General features: G+C 41.3%; 1 protein-coding gene across 1 annotated transcript; it reads right to left on the reverse strand.

Moving 5' to 3' along the window:
- Nucleotides 1-1017: 1017 nt before the first annotated feature.
- LOC121457118 (olfactory receptor 1019-like) lies at nt 1018-1944 on the reverse strand. The gene has a single exon (XM_041665795.1). It carries the CDS (start codon nt 1942-1944, stop codon nt 1018-1020), a length of 927 nt encoding a protein of 308 aa, XP_041521729.1.
- Between the last annotated feature and the right edge of the window lie 18234 nt (nt 1945-20178).

The following is a 20178-nucleotide window of genomic DNA, read 5'->3' on the forward strand; positions in this document are numbered from 1 at the left end:
TTTTGATTTACATTTCTCTGATGACTGTGGATGTTGAACATTTACTTAAGTGTCTTTCAGGCATTTTAGATTCCTCTGTTGAGAGTTCTCTGTTTAGGCCTGTACTCCATTTTTTTTTTTGTTGAATTATTTGTTCTTTTGATGACAAATTTCTTAATTTTTTTGTATATTTTGGAGATCAGACCTCTGTCTGATGTGAGGTTAGTGAAGATCTTTTCCTATTCTGTAGGTTGTTATTTTGGCTTGCTGACCGTGTCCTTTGATTTCACAATGAAGTAGAGGGAGAGATACAGATACACACACACACACACACACACACACACACACACACGTATATACAGAAATACACAGAGAGAATGTCTATTCCATGTGGGGACTTCAGAGACACTCAAAATGGTACTCCTGAGTTCTCCCAGAGCCTGGGAAGAGTGAGTCAAACAGCCCAGCTGGCTGGCCATTTCCTTATGTATAAATTCAGGTTCTGCAAACAGAGATGGGAACAAGACTGAATGAGCCGTCTAGGTCATCCTGTAGGAGAAGACTGGCCATTTGGAAAGCAGGACAACTTACAGTTGAACACCAACACCAAACAGCTTCTTCAGATGAATATAGGACAGATGTCTCTGGTAGCAGACACATTTTTTTGTGTGTATTTCTTTCTGTCTCAATAATCTATCTAGTTATATATTTTCACTTGATTTTAGCCATTCAGTTTGTTATTTCTTTGAAGATTCTGAGACACAAAGTTACATTTTTTTAAATGCTACTATTTATGTGTATATCTGTATGTAGATAGCACACATGGGTCTGGATGCCTCTGGAAGCAGGAAGACGGTATAGAATCCACTGGAGTTGAAAGTTCACTGCAGGGACTGTGATGGTCTCCTGGAACCTCTGCAACTGGCTTTGTCAGTTGGCGTCAAGTGTCACAGGAAGGGAAGGGGTGTGATGTGTATGGGGGTGAAACTCTTGGCTCCAGTTTCACCATGACAGCCACACACTGTAGTCTTGAAGGACTCAGTACTTTCTTCTGCAATAAAGTTTCTGCAGAGCAAACTTCATATCTTTGTTCCTCAGACAATAGACCACTGGATTCAAAGACGGAGTGAGGACAGAGTAGAAAATAGATGCCAGGCGACCCTGGGTCGGGGAGTACCGAGAGGCGGGCCTCAGGTACATGAAGCTTCCAGTTCCATAAAACAAGACGACTGTGGTCAGGTGAGAGGAGCAGGTGGAAAAGGCCTTCCACCTGCCGTCCACTGAGGGGATGCGGGCAACAGTGGACACGATGCCCACATAGGAGAGGACCGTGAGGGCGAAGGAGCTCATGACGATGCAGCTGCTCACAGCAAAGCCTATGTCCTCATTGAGATGGTAGTCAGTGCAGGACAGCCTCATGACTGGAGGGATGTCACAGAAGAAGTGTTCAACAACATTGGGTCCACAGTAGGGGAGGGAGAAGGTGTTGAAAGTGTGGAAGGCAGAGTAGACGGCTCCACTCACCCAGGCAGTGACCACCAGCTCAACACGACATTTGTGGCTCATGATGGTTCCATAGAGCAGTGGTCTGAAGATGGCCAGGAACCGGTCATAAGCCATGGCCGTGAGCAGGAAGCATTCAGTAGCAGAGAATGTGATAAATATGTAAAGCTGTGCTACACAGTCGAGATAGGAGATGAGCCCCGAGCCTGTGAAGGACATAACCACTGCCTTGGGGATGGTGGCTGAAGTGTAGCACATGTCCAGGAAAGACAAATTCTTCAGGAAGAAGTACATTGGGGAGTGGAGCCTAGTGTCTCTCATCACAGCTGCGATGATGGAGATGTTCCCCAGGAGGCCGAATGTGTAGACAAGCAAGAAAAACGGGATGACCACCAATCTCAGCTGCGGGGTATCTGAGAAGCCCACGAGGATGAAGTGAGTCACTCTTGTGTGATTGGACATGTCTGCTCGAATTGTGTTCAGATGCAGGGGCCACACACAGCTAAGGGAGGGGACAGCAAGAGGAGGCAGGCTCAGATGTGTGTATGCAGCTCCATGTTGTCTACAGAGTCATGGCTTCCATCAGAAAACTATTACCACAAAGCAGCTTATCTAAAGGGCATTTCGCAGAACTCAGAAGGAGGAGAGAGAAAGTAAAAGAGTGTGGGGGAGTTAAAGGAGGGAAGAGGGCACACCTGCCAAAGTTCTATTGCCGGTAAATTCACCCTGTATTCAAGTGGGAAGCAGTCCCGGGTGTTTGCTTTCTATGTAATGAAGCAAATAATTTCATAACCATTTCAATGTTGTTTTAAAAGATAGAGTTTTTTAGTTTTACTCTCATTATTAACACATTTCCATCTTAATAGCCTATAGATTTTCTGAAACTCCTCCTTTTCTTTCTGTTGCTGATTCACCTCTCCAACACACAATACCTTCTTTACTAGTAATATTTTTATTAATTATCCTTTAAATTTTTTTTATTAATTTTTTAAGATTCATTTTTTTAATAAAAAAATCATTCTATGAATAGCATTGGGCCAATGTCCTCCGCTGGGGAGCACATATAATATGTACACTTGAGTTGTAGGTTTGTGTCAATCCCTCTTTCTAGAGACTTGATTTTGTTTATTATTCCTTCTGCTTTTTTATTTTCAACTCTATGGGTGTGTGACACAGGAACACGCTGCACTCTTTCTCTGCCTGTAGAGAAGGTCAGTGCCTGACGATGAGCTCTCAGTGGACATTAGTGAATTGGCAAATCACAGCAAGCATCTGTGGTCTCCCTCAGACATCAGCCTCAGTCCAGACTCTGCCTCTGAGAAACCCCGCCAAACGATGACCCCCTCCCCAGAAATGCTCAAGACCACTCCCACATGGTATTTAAATTTACCCCAGAGAACAAACATGTGGTTTGTGGTCTTCCTTCCCCATCTCCTCTCTGAGGTGCTGGAAGGCCACCCCGGGGAAAGCTGGCATCCATTAAACCTGGGCTTTTTCTAATTTTGTTTGATTTGGTCTGATTCGAATTATTGCGTCTGCGGAGAGGTTTATCGGGGTGAAAAAACTTTTCACCATGGAAGTATCTTTTGCTCTGAGCTCTTTTCCTAGCTCATCAGCAGCTCCAGAGAAGACAACTGCCACAGGTGCTGAACAGGAGCGCCGAGGCTCCCACTTTCATCATGTATTTCCAACCCTTCTGACTGCATGACTATTTGCCTGAGGACCACTGTGGCGAGTCCACAAGACTATACAGCAAATGTACAGCTGACAGATCAGCAGGCAAATTTACAAAAAATATAATATTGTTTAGAACCCGTTTTTCAGAGCTGCGGGAACACCTGTCTTTGGGATAAGTCACTGTTAATTCTGTAGAAACCTCATGAAATCACATTTCTCCTCTCTGTGTTATCCCAGCAGTGCAAAGCTGTTCCTGTAGCATAACGGGATACCGCCCTCCACACCCTGAAACCATGGTTCTCCAACTCATTTTCACTCAGTCAAACCATTGTTCTCATAGCCAAAATCTACAGAAACTAGTCACCCACAAGTATCTTTACTGACAGGATTCATCAACAAGGAAGGAGCCGATATGTCTGCTCCAAAAGCAGACTCAGGAAGGTGTAATCTATTGGCCCTTTGCTCTAACCTAACAAGGTATTAATATTCTGTATTTATCCTTCACCTTGGTTTCGATTAACATAAGATCATAGCCCAGGAAACTGTTTTTACCTTTACCCCTAGAGATATAGAAAAAAAGGTTTGAGTTGCTTAATCAGACTCAGAGAAATTAATTCTCACTTGGGTACTGTCAGGCACCCTGCTGGAGTCAAAAACAAAGTCCCCAAGAGATTCCTTTTAACTCAACCAGCTACAGGCACCTTGCCTCCCTCCCAGATCCTCGCTATACATACCAACGCTGTGTTCCCGATATTGCCTGGGAGCTTCCCAGCCCAGCTCCCTCTGAGATGTAAGGCCCTTTTTACCCTTTTTCCCCATTTCCCTTTTACCCTTCTTCACTTTTCCCCCTTCTTCCCTTCCTTCCCCCAACCCGTCTTCTTTTCCATCCCCCAAGGAATAAAGAAACCAGCAGAAGGAACCTGCTCCAGTCAGTCAGTTTGTTCTGCCCCTCAGATCCTTTTCCACTGCCATAGAGAATCTTAGCTGAACCCTGTGGGGGTGCTGAGGCTGGTACTCAAGGCCATCCTGATAGACCTCCCCCAAACCTCCATGTGAGCTGGGAGGGAGCAATGCAGGCATGTGGGCCAATGAAGGCACCGGTTATAGCCTGGGTGCTGGACTAGATTCTGGGCAGCTGCAGGAGCAGTGTGGGGATTTCCCTTAGGAAAGGCAAATGTGCACAGGGCTTGGGAAAGGGCAAAGACTGCAGAAAGCACAACTATTGGTTTACTATGAGTGGGACAGAAGTGGCTTTAGCCGTACCTGGAATTCCTGGAATAGCTTATCAGATATGTCCCATTGAATGGAAGGAGACATACTTAAAGGGGTTGGGTGTGGAGGAGTGGGTGTAGAGCTCCTGGTAACAGCTCCAAGTTTTCTGGGACTGGAGAGACGACTCAGAAGTTAAGAGCACTCGATGTTCTAAAGAATTGGGTTCAGTTTCCAGCACCCACATGGCAGTTCACAATTGTCTGTAACTCCAGTTCCAGAGCATCTGACACCCTCATACAAGCATGCAGGCAAAACCACAACGTACATTAAAGGAATAAATATTCTAAAAAACTGTGTTTTCTGCAGTTTTGTAAAATCCACAGAAATACAAGCAATATAAGTATATCTCTAGAAGTCAGAGGTGAGAAAGAGTCTTCTCCTGTGGAAAAGGATTAACCTTGGGTTGCACTGACCCTGAGGGGTCAGCAGGCTGCAGCCAGAAAGACTCTAGGTTCACTGGTGTGGTGACTGTGATTGTCACCTTGACTGAGGCAATGTAATGGTGGCTGTGGGCCAGGTGCTGCCTCCTCTTTCACTCCCTCCATCTTTCCAGTCGTCCCTTCCTAAATCAGCATGACAAACCCTGGCACAAGATAATTACTTACGGTTTTGAAGAAAGCCAAAGCAGATCCTGACTGGTTCCTCTGGCTGAAGGACTGATAGAACCTGATGGGATATGGATTTTGAAAGAAAATAACATTAAAGTTGAAGATATTTGCTAATGTCATTTGTAAAAATGAGAGGACATTTACAACATTTGTTTTTGGGCTTGTGGAAACATGTAACTTCCAAGTTTTGACACACTTCCTCTAAGAATGCCCTTGTCAATGTAACAAACATTAAATACCAACACAACTGGGACTATGTTTTAACATTATGTCTTTACATTGCAAGTCTCCCTCATTTGTCTACAAATGACTCAGACTTGCAGTTTTTGTCTCTATAAATCATGTTTAATATTCAAAGTGTAACTTGGTTATGAAACTAAAAGCAACTTACTGATAAAGGTGTGTGTAAGAAAGTGATGTGTTTTTAAACACAAAGCAAAGGAAACCAGCCTACAAACCACAATTGCAGAGAACTTAGATAACAATGAGGACACTAAGAGAGACTTATGTAGATCTAATCTACATGGGAAATAGAAAAAGACAAGATCAGCCTGGTCTACAAGAGCTAGTTCCAGGACAGGCTCCAAAACCACAGAGAAACCCTGTCTCGAAAAACCAAAAAAAAAAAAAAAAAAAAAGACAAGATCTCCTGAGTAAATTTGGAACATGGGGATCTTGGGGAAGGGTTGAAGAGGAGAGGGGAGAGGCAGGGAGGGGAGCAGAGAAAAATGTAGAGCTCAATAAAAATCAAAAAAAGAAAAAAGAAAAAAAAAAAGAAAGTGCTGTGTTATTACTAACCTGTATAAACTGGGGAAGATTTCTGCTTTGAACTGTTCTCCTTATTTGTACCAGCCAGAGTGGTTGCTCTCTATTATTAAAAGATTTTTTCCTTTATTAGTCTCTAAGTGCATGGAGTGATTTCTCACTGAAAGCCATAACAGCAGCAGAATTGTCTTTCTGTCCCTGTCTTATTGAAGTAGTATGATGTCCAGGCTCATCTTCCTTGCTGACAGAGGAAGGACTTACCTCTTTCCCATAGACTGTGTCCCCTGTATGGATGTCATCACTTTTTATACATTTCTGCACTGGTGGGCACTTCGGTTGTTTTTGTTGCTCAACTACTTCCAGGAGTGCTTCAGCAGACACAGCAATGCAAACATCTCTTCAGTGTATGGATTTAAATCCCTTTGGGTAAGAACTCAGAGTTGGGTGTGTTAGACCCTGGGACTATTCTCTTCCTAGCTTTCTGGGGATTCTACATTCAGCTTTTTGTAAGTGGTAAGAAAGTGAGGTGATGAATGAATTAGCTTATTCTCTGGTGCTCAGGCACTGAAATATCACATAAAACCTACTAAGTTATCACTAGCCCAAAGCTGAATAAGGCCTGTAATCACAGGGTTTGGGTGACGGCAGCAGGAGAATCAGAATTTAAGATAATTCTCGGTTGTCTAGAGAGTTTGAATGTAACTTGGGATACATGAGGGCCTATTTAAAAAAATTTTTAAGTATACCAAGAAAAATATATTGGCTACATAATTCAGTTCAGAATAAATAATACAGTTGATTATATTCTGTCTTCCGTGAGGAGGAGAGAAATGAGTGTTTGTACTTAGCCTGCTTTCTCCTTTATACAGTCCAGGGTCCCTGCCCACACGGTTCTGCTTCACACATCAGTTCATCCATGCCAGACAATCCCTTGTAGAGATTCTCAGAGGCTAGCCTTAGTGTGAGCAATCCCTCATAGGTATGCCTTGAGTTTCATCTTCTAGATGATTCTAGTTCTGATCAAGTTGCCTGTGTGATTAAATATCTTAGTAGTTCTTTAGCAGCAGATGTGGGGACCTGCCTTTCCTCTCTGTTGATGGAGTTGAGTCATGACACTTGACATGAGCTGAGGACCAACATCCCCTGCTATGTTTTCTATTTCAGCCTTAGTTCCTAGCTCACTGGGGCCTGAATTTCCAGAGTCAACTTCATTATTCAGGTCTCTGGTGAGTTCGGATCCTGCTTTCCCTCAAATGGACTCATTAACTGAATTTAGATGTAGTTTAAAAGGCAGATTTTTTTTGATTGTGTGTATTATTTTCAATTTCTATGAAATTTTAGTTCCTAGACACTGTAAGAGAAGGACCAGCTCAGACTCAGACCAAAAACAAAAGAGACAATGAAGTACAACACTGGATACAGAGCCAGTCCTTGTCCACTCAGATGCTGCTCTGCATTCCATCCTCAGCGGGCATCTCTCTAGATCTGGAAGCCGCCTTCTCCCACCCCAGTGATTTAACTGGCTTCTTTGAATTCCACAGATATTACATGGCTTCGTTTACTGAAGTTTTGTTACCAGCCATTTGTACAGTTGGTGCTTGAAGAAAGGGAATTCTGGCCATTGGTGGTCCTGATTGACTGCGTGAGATGCAGTTAGGCCTCATGGAGGTGGAAGCAGAAGACATGTGGAGGAGGCTGAAGCTATCTAGACTGCAGAGAATGTACTCAGGAGCAGTAAAGGATCGCTTCAAGACACTTGTGAAATGGGAGAACTCTATATAATCTTGTGCTTTTCCTTCAATCAGATCTTCAATGAGAATGTAACCTCTTTAGCTTATTGATGGTCAATGATTTGTTAGAAAACTGTCTTAGCTACTGTACCATGTCTATCACCAAAACACTTGACTTGGGTATGCAGTTTTAGAACACAGGATCCATTAACATGGGCAAGGCATGTCAGGGTGGAGTAGCTAACATCAAAGCAGACCCAGAAACAAAGAAAAGTACAATGCTGGGATTCTTGGCATCGGTCTCCAAGGTCAACCCAGTCAAGCTGACAGCGAGGGTCAGTCATCCCATAAGCATGCATGGGAATCTGCTCAGGACCTGGTCTTGTGTTAAGGATCACATGTTCTGAGATGCAGAGCCCGCACCTCCAGCACGTTACTGTGCAGTTTGCCAGGAATTGCTTATACAGAGCCTACATCATTTTGAAAATACATAGGTGGGTAGCAAAGATGCCCTCGGTACAGGGTGAGGCACCTGTACACATATTTAAATCAAAGTGGTCTCAGTAGAGTCTGGAGCTCAGGTTCGAAAATCAAAACTTTTTCTTGCCGAGTCTAAGTCTGCATTGGCCTTAAGACAGTTTCCTCACACTTTCCCTGATGTCTTCTTAGCTGATGCTATTTGTCCATGAATGGACAGATCCAAAGCTTAATAGAAGATGCATTTATATTGGTACTTAGATGTGAATATAATTTTAAAGAGAATATAGTGGTTCTTCAATGCCAAAACCATGAAAAAGTATGCATCAAAACATAACTTAACTTTCAATATAGAATACAGTCAAGCCAGAGGCGAAGAAATCACACTTTGGAGCCAAGTATCTTTGTGTCTTTTGATTAGAGTATTTCTAGGTGTTGGAGAAGGTCAGGTGAGATACCTGAACACAACCAGCTCAGCGCAACCCTGAGCAAAGGTGAAATTATTGTATAAGAGGAGGGGGATCTTTTTGGAGTTGTCTGCAACTGCCATGCCTGTGTTCTTCCTTTTGTTTCCTGCTTTGCTTCCTGCTCTTGAGACACTAGGCCTGTGTTTTCATTCTTTTGCCACCTCATCCGTCCACATAATGATGCACTCTTTCCTCTTTCATTCTTTCATCTCCTCCACAAAGGCCGAATGCTGGCCTTACCTCAGGCATGCTGACCCGACCTCAGGGATGCTGACCCGACCTCAGCGATGCTGACCCGACCCCAGGGATGCTGACCCGACCTCAGCGATGCTGACCTGACCTCAGGGATGCTGACCCGACCTCAGGGATGTTGACCTGACCTCAGGGATGCTGACCCGACCTCAGGGATGCTGACCTGACCTCAGCGAGGCACCCTATGTACAGCCCACCAACAGTTACTCAATGACTCCAAACCTCAGGAATCTAGTGTCTAACATGGATGGAAAATGTCCTTCTTAAAACAAAATTCCGTGAGGCCCTGACAGTTACTAAAAGCAACTTGTGCATTGGACCTTCTCAATAAGTTTGGCTTCTGTTTGATCTTTCCTTTATTTTTTTTTGGGGGGGGGGGGAGACAAGTTAACCCTGTGTTGGCAGAGTTACTTCCAGCTCTACTTGGACTGTGAGATCCACAGGAGGCTGGGATCTACTTCTGAGTGCCAGGCATCAGAGAAAGTAACTCATGATTCCTGCCAACTCAGACAGCCTACCATGTGAATGGTTTTAAGTCAAGGTTATTAGTTAGTTGGCCTTGAATTACTCCCTGGTCAAGAAGGCCTTGAATTTTCAATGTCCCCTGCCTCTACCTCTGAAGTAGCTGTGCTGATAGTCTTGTTCCATCAGGCCATTTCCAATATTCTGAATTGTGCTGAAGATACGTGAACAACTTTAGAAGCAGTAATCATAGCAGGTGCTGTCCCAATATGTAAACAAGCCTGATAAGCAAAACCACATATTCTGTCTTATGCCCAGTTGATGATATATTAAGAACCAGCAGTGAAATCATACTCAGAGTAGTTGTGATATAAAGATACTCAGCTTTTTCATAAAAATTTTTCACTAATTTATAGACCTACGATTTTCCTAAAAGAAGAGCAAGTTGATGGATTTACAATGAGCATATCACTTGCAATTAAGCAGAGAGGATTTTTTTATTCATTTTGTTTTACCCAATCAGCTCTTACCAGGTGGAATGATGCTCACTTTCTGTGTCTAAAGGTCATCAAGTGATAGAATGGACATTAGGAGTGTCTCAGGTGGTAAAACAGTTGTCCTGGTAAGGAATTGCTGGAGGTGTAGATACATGAAGCTGTCTGGTTGCATTTGTATGTCTTAAATATTTTGAAGTGATTCAACTTCCAGTTCATATGGGAAAGAAGATAGTTTGATTTGAGATGGCTGGGGAGCTTGCTCTGGGAATACGTTTGGTTCCTGTCTGGTACCATTGACTAAGACTTTTCAGGGTCCCTGTGGGTTATCTTAGAGCAATTAAAAAACATTTCCTGGGGCTGCATGAAAATGCCAGTTAGTATAAGAAAACTATGGTTCGATTTTTCAGAAATCTCAGACTTGAGGCTCTATGAGACAGATTTTTAAGTAAAAAATTATTTGTATTCTGTTCAGGCCACAAATATGAAATTATGAAATATGAACTCAACATTTTCCTTGTCCAAGTTCATAGGGAATGTAGGAGCATCAACCAACTCCACTGCACTCTTATATCTGCTGCTGTGATCTGTGACACTAAACATGTGATTCCCCCAAAGCCTTGTCTTGCCTTACAGACATTCATGGATGATGTCCTTAAAATGGTAGGCTTGTTATTGCATGCCATAAATGACCCTTGGGAGCTTACCACTATTTTTTTTTTTTACTGTAGTATACAACAGGATCTATTATTCTTTTAAATACATCTAGATTGGTTGACAGAAAACCGAACCCAGCACTGATGGGGCTGGGGAGGAGGACTATGAACCTGAGGCCATCCTGGGCTAAGATACACAGTCTTGTCTAAAGGCAAATAAAGCAAAGTAAACGTGTGTGTGTGTGCGTGCACATGCGTGCCTGTGTGTGTCTTATATACCTACACTATTGGTGTTTCTTCTACAATATCTGCTCTGGTACAGTTTGTTTCCTGAGATTTGCCAAGGTCCTTGTGGAAACATAAATACAAAAGGAAACAGATGCAAATCTGATGTCTAAAGTTCTATTCGATATTGCCCAGGTCTCCCTCCTGTCTGGCTTGATTTCACCTACTGAGCAGTTCCTCCCCCCAAATTCTGCTGCACCAGACCTACCCCTTTGGTGGGCCTGCCACATGTTGACTTAAATAGACCTATAACTGCTAAAGAAATAGAAACTGTCGTCAAAAGTCTCCCAACCAAAAATAGCTCAGGACTAAATGGTTTCAGTGCAGAATTCTACAAGATTTTCAAAGAACTAATACCAATACTTCTCAAATTGTTCCACACAATTGAAACAGAAGGAACATTGTCAAACTCTTTTTATGAGGCTAGGCTACAATTTCCCTGATATCCAAGCCACAGAAAAACGTTACTAAGAAAGAAAATTACAGACCAATCTCACTTATGAACATTGATGCAAAAATAATCAATAAAATACTGGCAATCTAAATTCAAGAACATATCAGACAAATCATCCACCATGATCAATTTGGCTTCACCCCAGAGATAGTTCAACATACAAAAATCTGTAAATGTAATTTACTATATAAACAAACTGAAAAAAGACACATGGATTATCACATTAGATGCTAAAAAAAAAACCTTCGACAAAACACAAGATTCCTTCTTGATAAAGGTCTTGTAGAGAGCTTGGATACAAGGAACATATCTAAACATGATAAAGGCAATATATAACAACAGCCAACATCAAACTGAATGGAGAGAAACTCAAAGTGATCTGACTGAATTTAAGAACAAGACACGGTTATGCAATCTCTTTTTATCTATTAAATATAATACTTGAGGTCCTATCTAGAGCAATACGACAACTAAAGGAGATCAAGGGGATACAAATTGGAAAAGAATCAAACTCTCACCATTAGCTGATGATATGATAGTTTACATTAAGTGATCCCGAAAATTCTATCAAGGAACTTCTACAAATCATGAATACCTTCAGCAATGTAGTGGAATACAAGATTAACTCAAGAAAATCAGTAGCCCTTCTATACACATATGATAATTGAGCTGAAAAAGAAATCAGAGAAACATCACCCTTCACAATAGCCACAAATAACATAAAATATCTTGGAGTAACTCTAACCAAACAAGTGAAAGGCCTATATGACAAGAACTTTAAATATTTGATTAAAGAAATTGAAGAATACACTAGAAAATGGAAAGTTCCCTCATGCTGTTGGGTAAGTAGAATTAGCTCAGTAAAAATGACAGTCTTACCAAAAGCTATCTACAGATTCAATGCAATGCCCATCACAATCCTAGCAAAATTCTTCACAGACCTTGAAAGAATAATGCTCAACTTCATATGGAAAAGCAAAAATCCAGGAGAGCCAAAATAATCCTATACAATAAACGAACTTCTGGAGGCATCACAATCCCTGACTTCAAACTCTACTACAGAGCTACAGTACTGAAAACAGCCTGGTATTGGCATTAGAACAGACAAGAGGACCAGTGGAACTGAATAGAAGACTCGGATATCAATCCACACATCTTCAAACACCTGATTTTTTGACAAAGAAGCAAAAAATATCAAATGGAAAAAAGAAAGCATATTTAACAAATGGTGCTGTTATAGCTGGATATCTGAATGTAGAAGAATGAAAATAGACCCATATCTATTGCCATGTACAAAACTCAAGTCCAAATGGATCAAAGACCTCAACATAATGCCAACCATAATAAACCTCGTTGAAGAGAAAGTGTGAATTCTACTTGAATGCATTGGCCCAGGAGACCATTTCCTAATATAACCCTAGCAGCACAAAAACTTAGAGAAACAACTAATAAATGGGACCTCCTGAAACTGAGAAGCTTCTGTAAAGCAAAGAACATGGTCAATAAAACAAAATGGCAGCCTACAGAATAGAAAAAAGATCTTTGGACAGAAGGGTGATCTTCAAAATATACTGAGAACTCAAGATTCTTGACATCAAAAGAACAAATATTTCAATAAGAAAATGGGATCCATACCTAAACAGAGAACTCTCAACAGATGAATCTAAAATGACTTAAAGACACATAAAGAAACACTAAACATCCTTAGCCATTAAAGAAATGCAAGTCAAAACAACTCTGAGATTTCATTTTATTCCTGTAAGAATGATCAAGATCAAAAACACTGATGACAATTTATGCTGGAGAGTATGTAGAGTAAGGGGGAACACTCCTCCCTTGCTGGTGGGAGTGCAAACTTGTATAGCTACCTGAGCTCACCAGGACCAGTCCCTTCCTTCCAATTAATTCATGTCTTTCTGTTCTAGTCTTATCCAGTCTCTTGCTGGAGTACAGCTCTGATGCTGTAGACCCGAGGGGTCTCACTAGATGCAACCCTGTTCCTGATTCATTGAACACGGTGGGATAATCAGCATCCATTGCTCATGTCCTTGTTTTCCCCAAAGACATACAACTTAATTTTTAAGGGATGCAATAAAATTATTGGAATATGATAAATGAATTTAGTGTAGGATTTTTTTTTAAACATTTGGGCTTGAAAACTTGAGAACAAGACTTCTTGATTGAATTTGACCACAAACTCAACACCTGGGATTTCCATTTTTAATCCTTTTTCTCAAGCACTGCCTTGTATCTCTGTGGTTGTGAATTTGCTGCTACAGAATAAATCATTTGTCTGGATTGTTTGTCTGGCTGTGGTCTCTGTATTGGATTTGCCTGAAGGTGGCTAATATCAGCAGCTAGGGCATGAAGAATTTTGACTGTTGAATTGACTTCATTATAGCCATATTTCTTCATGTGTTTTCACAGACATTGATTTTGAGCAGGCAAAATCAACGTGAAAATTCTAAATAAACTCAGCCAAGTCACTAGCTGATGTACACACTCCCTTCTGGAAGATCTCAGAATGTTTTGACTTTACTGTGCAACCCCAGCGCTGGAATCCCGTAGGTGGTTTTCCTATAGACACAAGCATGTGTGCCCTGTGCTCCATGCATAGTCAAAGCACCATGTAAGACAGTGATGCAGCAAGGGAACACGCAGAGCCATTAGCGGCTGAACTAATGAGGGGAGGCTCTGGAATGGAGGAAAACTTTTTGTAACTATTTGGACGGTAGTCATGGGACTCATTAGGCTAATGAGATGACAGTCTCCTGGAACTGTTTTTCAGAGCCCCTTGGTGAGTCTTGTGACTTACACTGTAGCCAAAAGTTGGGATCTTTGGGGAAATTAAGAGACTAAAGAGTGAGTGTCATCCTGGGACTGAAAAATATGTGTCCCAGAGCTTCTCTAGGGGCAATGCGCCAAGAAAGAAGTGGTCCCACTGTCTGTGAGAGGCTAGAGCTAGAATAAGCCAGTAGAACTCTACGACCTCAGCTAGGTGACTCTGCTTGCCTTGCTGTCAGTCACCCTAACCACCTAACATGGAGATAAAAGAGTAGGACTTTTGCTTTAGAAGAATGAATTTGATTGGAAAATCTCTCCTTTAAGACCTGAAGAGGCAATATGTCTTGTGCACTGTTCCTCTGCATAGACTTTGCTGCTGGTATTGGTCATTAACCATGTACTAAAGGGGCCATAACCTCATTTTCTCAAGCCTCCTCTCAACACATCCTCTGCCCTTATTCTTAACTGGCTACCATGACAGTTCTGTGCTGAAAGTGGGCAGGGGGCAGGAAACCTTCATTAAACACTTAACTTTGGCAATTATATACAAATCAGATCTTTTTTTTTTTGATTTTTCGAGACAGGGTTTCTCCGTAGCTTTTGGTTCCTGTCCTGGAACTAGTTCTTGTAGACCAGGCTGGCCTCGAACTCACAGAGATCCGCCTGCCTCTGCCTCCCGAGTGCTGGGATTAAAGGCGTGCGCCACCACCGCCCGGCTACAAATCAGATCTTAAAAACATCATTTCTTGGCTACCTACCACAAAAAAACAGGAAGTAAACTAAATAAGCCTGACTTGTGTTTTAAGACTTTTGTGTCAAGCTTATCTATAGATACAACAAAGAGTGAAAACATCAAAAGTAAGGTACTTGGAAATGAGAAAATAGAGAGTAAGACACAAGCTTGTTAGAGCCCAAAGAAGCCAAAGGACTAAGTGGTTTACATAGAAGAGAGTTAAGCATTTAAGGAAGAACTAAAGATATTTTAAGATTTAAAAAAAACAAAACAAAAAAGAGAGAGGATACCAGAAATTATACTACTATCAAGAGATAAGCTTCAGGTTTCTCAGGCATTGGTTTGGGTGTCTACATAGTACATCTTTCAGGAAGCTGTGTTTGGGTAAAAACAGGTCCTCTGAGTAGCGAGTTATCAGTGATCCTTGGTATTTCTGGAAGATCCTAGGAATCCTTCTGTGTTTTGTTTATCATAAGCCTTTTAAAAGGCCTGTCTTTGACCAGCGTTGCCCACTTTAGAATTAAGAAGAGGTCACTGCCCATAAACCTGCTCAATCTAGGGAAGCTGTTTTGGGTTAGATGACCTGAACTAGTCTTTCTCTTTTTCTCAGAATGGTTTTCAACTATTTTAAAATGAGTTTGCCTCTATGGAGAAGAAGCCCCATGCAATACATATTTTTTGAACTAGCCTTTATTATAACATTGTATAGATGAATGAGATTTACTGATATTTTCACATATGTATCTGTCATGAATTGGTCAATTCTCTACGCCCCTCTACTACCCTTGATTCCTCTGCCACTCCCTTAACATCCTCTCTAGACCGTGAAAGACCCTCTGAACTGATTTCTGTTCCCTTCTACTCCACACTTCCCCTTCTAGAAATCAGTACTCTACTGTGTATTTCTGTAAGATTGTTTTATTCTTTTCTATAAGTATGTGGGAATGTGTGGCATTTGTCTGGCTGTGTCCAGCTTGTTTTGTTCAAGTGTGTTCTGGAAACTTCAGAGGCCCTTAGTTTGACCTGCAAAACAATGACACCTATGTGTTGTATGTTCAACAAAAATTATCAGTTATTAAATGTGACAAATCAAAAGCTCTTAGGGAAAACGGGTGAATACTCCTGACTTCAGGTTTTCTAATGGAAAATATGACACAGGACAAGTTGAGTTACAGGATATTAAAAAGGCAGGTTCTAGTCTATTATGCTCACGAAGTATATAAAGGAGGATGGTTACTAGATTAAATGATTTATCAAGTAGCCCAAGTAGCTGGAGAAAAGATTCACAGAGCACACATTTGATAATGTTCTGGAGTCTGAATATATAAAGATATTTGTCAACACAATAATAAAAGCCCTACAGTTTGATATGGGCGGGGATTTGGCATCAACAGAACAGGAAGCTCCACATAGTTCTGGATCCCACAAAATAGTCCATTCATCAACTCTCAGACTCAGACCTTCTGTGAGACAAGTCCTATGGAACCTCACAAAACAGACTGGCACAGTGCTCACTCTGTGTGGTGCCACACAACTTGGAGGAAGCACATAGACTCAGCTTCTCCCTACAGAGGGGTGGATCTGGTTCTAATGTTGCTGCCTTTGTGGGGACTTTCTGGATGGGAATACACACATGATGGGTCTGAAGGGCACTATGACCAAAAGAACTGTCTGTTATGACACTGAGTCACTGGACACCAGGTCCAGTGGGCAGAAATTAGGCAGCACACTATGAAGAATTTCATGGCTAAATTGGAAATTTTTGTTATTACTAAGTGGGCTCTGAGAGTTCAGAATGAACCTTTTAGTTTCCAGAACATAGCTGGAGAGGTCAGGAAGTGTGTGAAGAAAGGTTGATTAGTGAATTTTCAGATGTCTGAGTCCCAAATATGGTCACAAGAAATATGAAGAGACACTGTGAAACTCTGGAAGATTCGGACTGATATTCACAATCTAACATGAAAGAGGCGGTAGATGCTCTGCTTGTCAGCATAGCTGGCATACGATGCTTAATGAGACCAGCAAGAAGGCTCTGCAGATAAAGGTACCTGCTACACAAACTTGATGACGTAATTTTGGTTCCCAGAGCCCACATAAATGTGGAAGGAGAAAACTGACTCCACAAATACATGTCATGCACACACAATAATAACAAAATTAAAAGAAGCAAAGTTTAAGATGTCCAAATGATTCAATAACAGCAGGAATAATAAGCACAGGGACAACTTGATCAGAGACATATCCAGTGTCCCGGGAGGGCTGGAGCACACAAGCCAAGCAGAGGACAGGCTGAGGTCATCCAAAGCCGGGCCCAACACGACTTTGCAGTCATGGGAAGGATTTCACCTTCTGCTGCAAAGTTTTACAGAGTTGGGGGGATTTTAAGTATGAGTGTGTACAAACAATATGATCATGCACAACCAACATCACTCTGCATATAGTTGGAGTACGAAGCATTGCAGATCGGAACATCTTACCAGATGCAGAGCAAGAAGTCAAGAGTTTCTTTTCTCTATTTCTTCTTGCTTGCTTTTAACAAAATAGTGTCCATTTCAGAGGAGACTGTTAGTATATATGTATGAGGTAGAAAGACCCCCAGAGACCCTACATAAGCTGCAAGCAACAATCACTTGACACCGGAGTTGAGTCAATGGTGATGCTACACTGGGTTCCAGAAGACCAGAGACCACTGACCAGAAGATGGACTGAGTCTTTCCCTGTGATTCTGACCACCATATTGGTTCCCAACACTTTTCCTTTCTCAGAAGGATGTCTACTAAGACTGAGACACAGAGAGCACGTTAAATCACTACTGTCTTTTCAGAAAAATGAACTCATGAGTTTAGATATCAGATTCTTTTTCTGAAGAAGTCCTAAAGATTGTAGTAAAATAGTTTTAGTATATTGCTGTAAAAATACGTTTAAAAGAGAAACTAAACAGAAGTGAAAATTAAATTACTTCAGATAGAAATAAAATTGTAAAAGTCCCTTTCAAACATTCTTTGTTATGAGTTACCTGTGTGTCTTAAAACCTCCTGCATTCAAAGACAGGCATTTTTGTTTCTATCTATTAAAAGTATAAATTACCAATGTTCTTCAACTAACAATGAGGCCGTATTGAGATGAACATGTCAAAAGCTGGAAACTTTAATTTTTTAACTTAAATGTATAAGTATGTGTCTGTGGAGTATAAGTGTGTGCATGCCACCTTTGTATAGGTGCCTGCAGGGGCCAGAAGAGAGCAGTCATTCCTTGATTTCTTTTTTCTTATCTTTGATATCTCTTGATTTCTTTCTTTTTTAAAAAAAATCATTTTTTTATTTTATTACTTTAAAAAATACCAATCCAAATTCTCACTTCCTTCCCTCCTCCACTCCCCTCCCACTCCTCCACACATTCTCCTCTCACCCACCTCCAGTCTTAAGAGAGGGTAAGGCACCCTGCCCTGTGAAAAGTCCAAGGCCCTCCCCACTACATCCAGGTAGAGCAAGGTATACATCCAAAGAGAATAGGATCCCAAAATGCCAGAACAGGCAGTAGAGACAAATCCCAGTGCCATTGTCATTGGCCTCTCAGTCTGCCCCAACTGCCAGCCACATTCAGAGGGACTAGTTTGATCCCATGCTCGTTCATTCTTAGTCCAGTTGGAGTTGGTGAGCTCCCATTAACTCAGGCACATTGTCTCAGTATGTGAACGCCTCATGGTCTTGATTTCCTTGCTCATACTCACCCTTCTCCCACTCTTCAACTGGACCTTGTGAGCTCAGTCCTGTGCTCCGATGTGGGTTTCTTTCTGCCTCTGTTTCTATCTTTGTTGGATGAAGGTTCTATGGTGATATTTAAGATAATCATCAGTCTGACTACAGGGCAAGGCCAGTTCAGGTATCCTCTTCTCTATTGCTTAGGGTCTCAGCTGGGGTCATCCTTGTGGATTCCTGGGAATTTTTCTAGATTCAGGTTTCTTGCTAACCCCCAAATGGCCCCCTCAATCAAGATATCTCTTTCCTTGCTCTCATATCTGTTCTTCTTCCATCTCCACTATCCCATTCTTTCAAACTCTCCTCAACCCTCCCCTTCTCATCTTCTCTTACTCTTTTCCCCTTCCGTCTGCTCCCCACCCCCATGCTCCCAATTTTTTTTTCAGGCATTCTTGTCTGCGTCCAATTTTTGGATGGATCTATATATGTTTTTCTTTGGGTTCACCTTATTACTTAGCTTCTCTAGGATCATGAACTATAGGCTCAATGTCCTTTGTTTATGGCTAGTATCCACTAATGAGTGAGTACATACCATATTCATATTTTTGGGTTTGGGTTACCTCATTCAGGATAGTGTTTTATAATTCTATCCATTTGCATGCAAAATACAATATGTCATTTTTTTATCACTGAGTAGTACTCTAATGTGTAGATGTGCCCACTTTCTTTATCTATTCTTCCATTGAGGGGCATCTAGGTTGTTTCCAGGTTCTGGCTATTACAAATAGTGCTGCTATGAACATAGGTGAACAAATGCTTTTGGATTATGATTGAGCATATTTTGGGTATATTCCCAAGAGTGGGTATTGCTGGATCCTGAGGTAGGTTGGCTCCCCATTTTCTGAGAAACTGCCACACTGATTTCTGAAGTAGTTGCACAAGTTTGCATTCCCACCAGCAATGGATAAGTGTTCCTGTTTCTCCACATCCTCTCCAGCATAAACTATCATTAATGTTTTTGATTTTAGTTATTCTGAAAGTTGTAAGATGATATCTCAAGGTTGTTTTGATTTGCATTTCCCTGATAGCTAAGGAAGTTGAACATGTCCTTAAGTATATTTGACCATTTGAAATTCTTATGCTGAGAAATCTCTCTTTAGTTCAGCACACCATTTTTAAAATTGGGTGATTTAGAATTTTAATGCCTAATTTCTTGAGTTCTTTATATATTTTGGAGATCAGACCTTTGTCTAATGTGGGGTTGGTGAAGATCTTCTCCCATTCAGTATGCTGCCTTTTTGTCTTATTAACTGTGTTCTTTGCTTTTCAGAAGCTTCTCAGTTTCAGGAGGTCCCATTTATTCATTGTTGCTCTTATTGTCTGTGCTACTGGGGTTATACTTAGGAAGTGGTCTCCTGTGTCCATGCATTGAAGGCTACTTCCCACTTTCTCCTCTATCAGGTTCAGTGTGGTCGGGTTTATATTGAGGTCTTTAATCTATTTGAGCTTGAGTTTTGTGCATGGTGATAGATATGGATCTATTTTCATTCTTCTACAGGTTGACATCCAGTTATGCCAGCACTATTTGTTGAAGATGCTTTCTTTTTTCCATTGTATAATTTTAGCTTCTTTGTAAAAAATCAGGTGTTCATAGGAGTGTGGTTTGATATCTGAACCTTCAGTTCAATTTCATTGGTCAACGTCTCTGTTTTTATGCCAATACCAAGCTGTTTTCATTACTGTAGCTCTGTAATAGAGCTTGATGTCAGGGATGGTGATGCCTCTGGAAGTTCCTTTATTGTATATGATTGTTTTGGCTATCCTGGGTTTTTTGTTTTTCCATATGAAGTTGATTATTGTTCTCTCAAGGTCTCTGAAGAAT

This window comes from Microtus oregoni, unplaced genomic scaffold, assembly GCF_018167655.1.
Source record: "Microtus oregoni isolate MIOR12 unplaced genomic scaffold, Mior012 000015F_ref0000493, whole genome shotgun sequence".
Classification (NCBI taxonomy): domain Eukaryota; kingdom Metazoa; phylum Chordata; class Mammalia; order Rodentia; family Cricetidae; genus Microtus; species Microtus oregoni.

Excerpts from the sequence above, each read along its gene's own strand:
- LOC121457118 (XM_041665795.1), bottom strand. The coding sequence starts at position 1,944 with ATGTCCAATCACACAAGAGTGACTCACTTCATCCTCGTGGGCTTCTCA.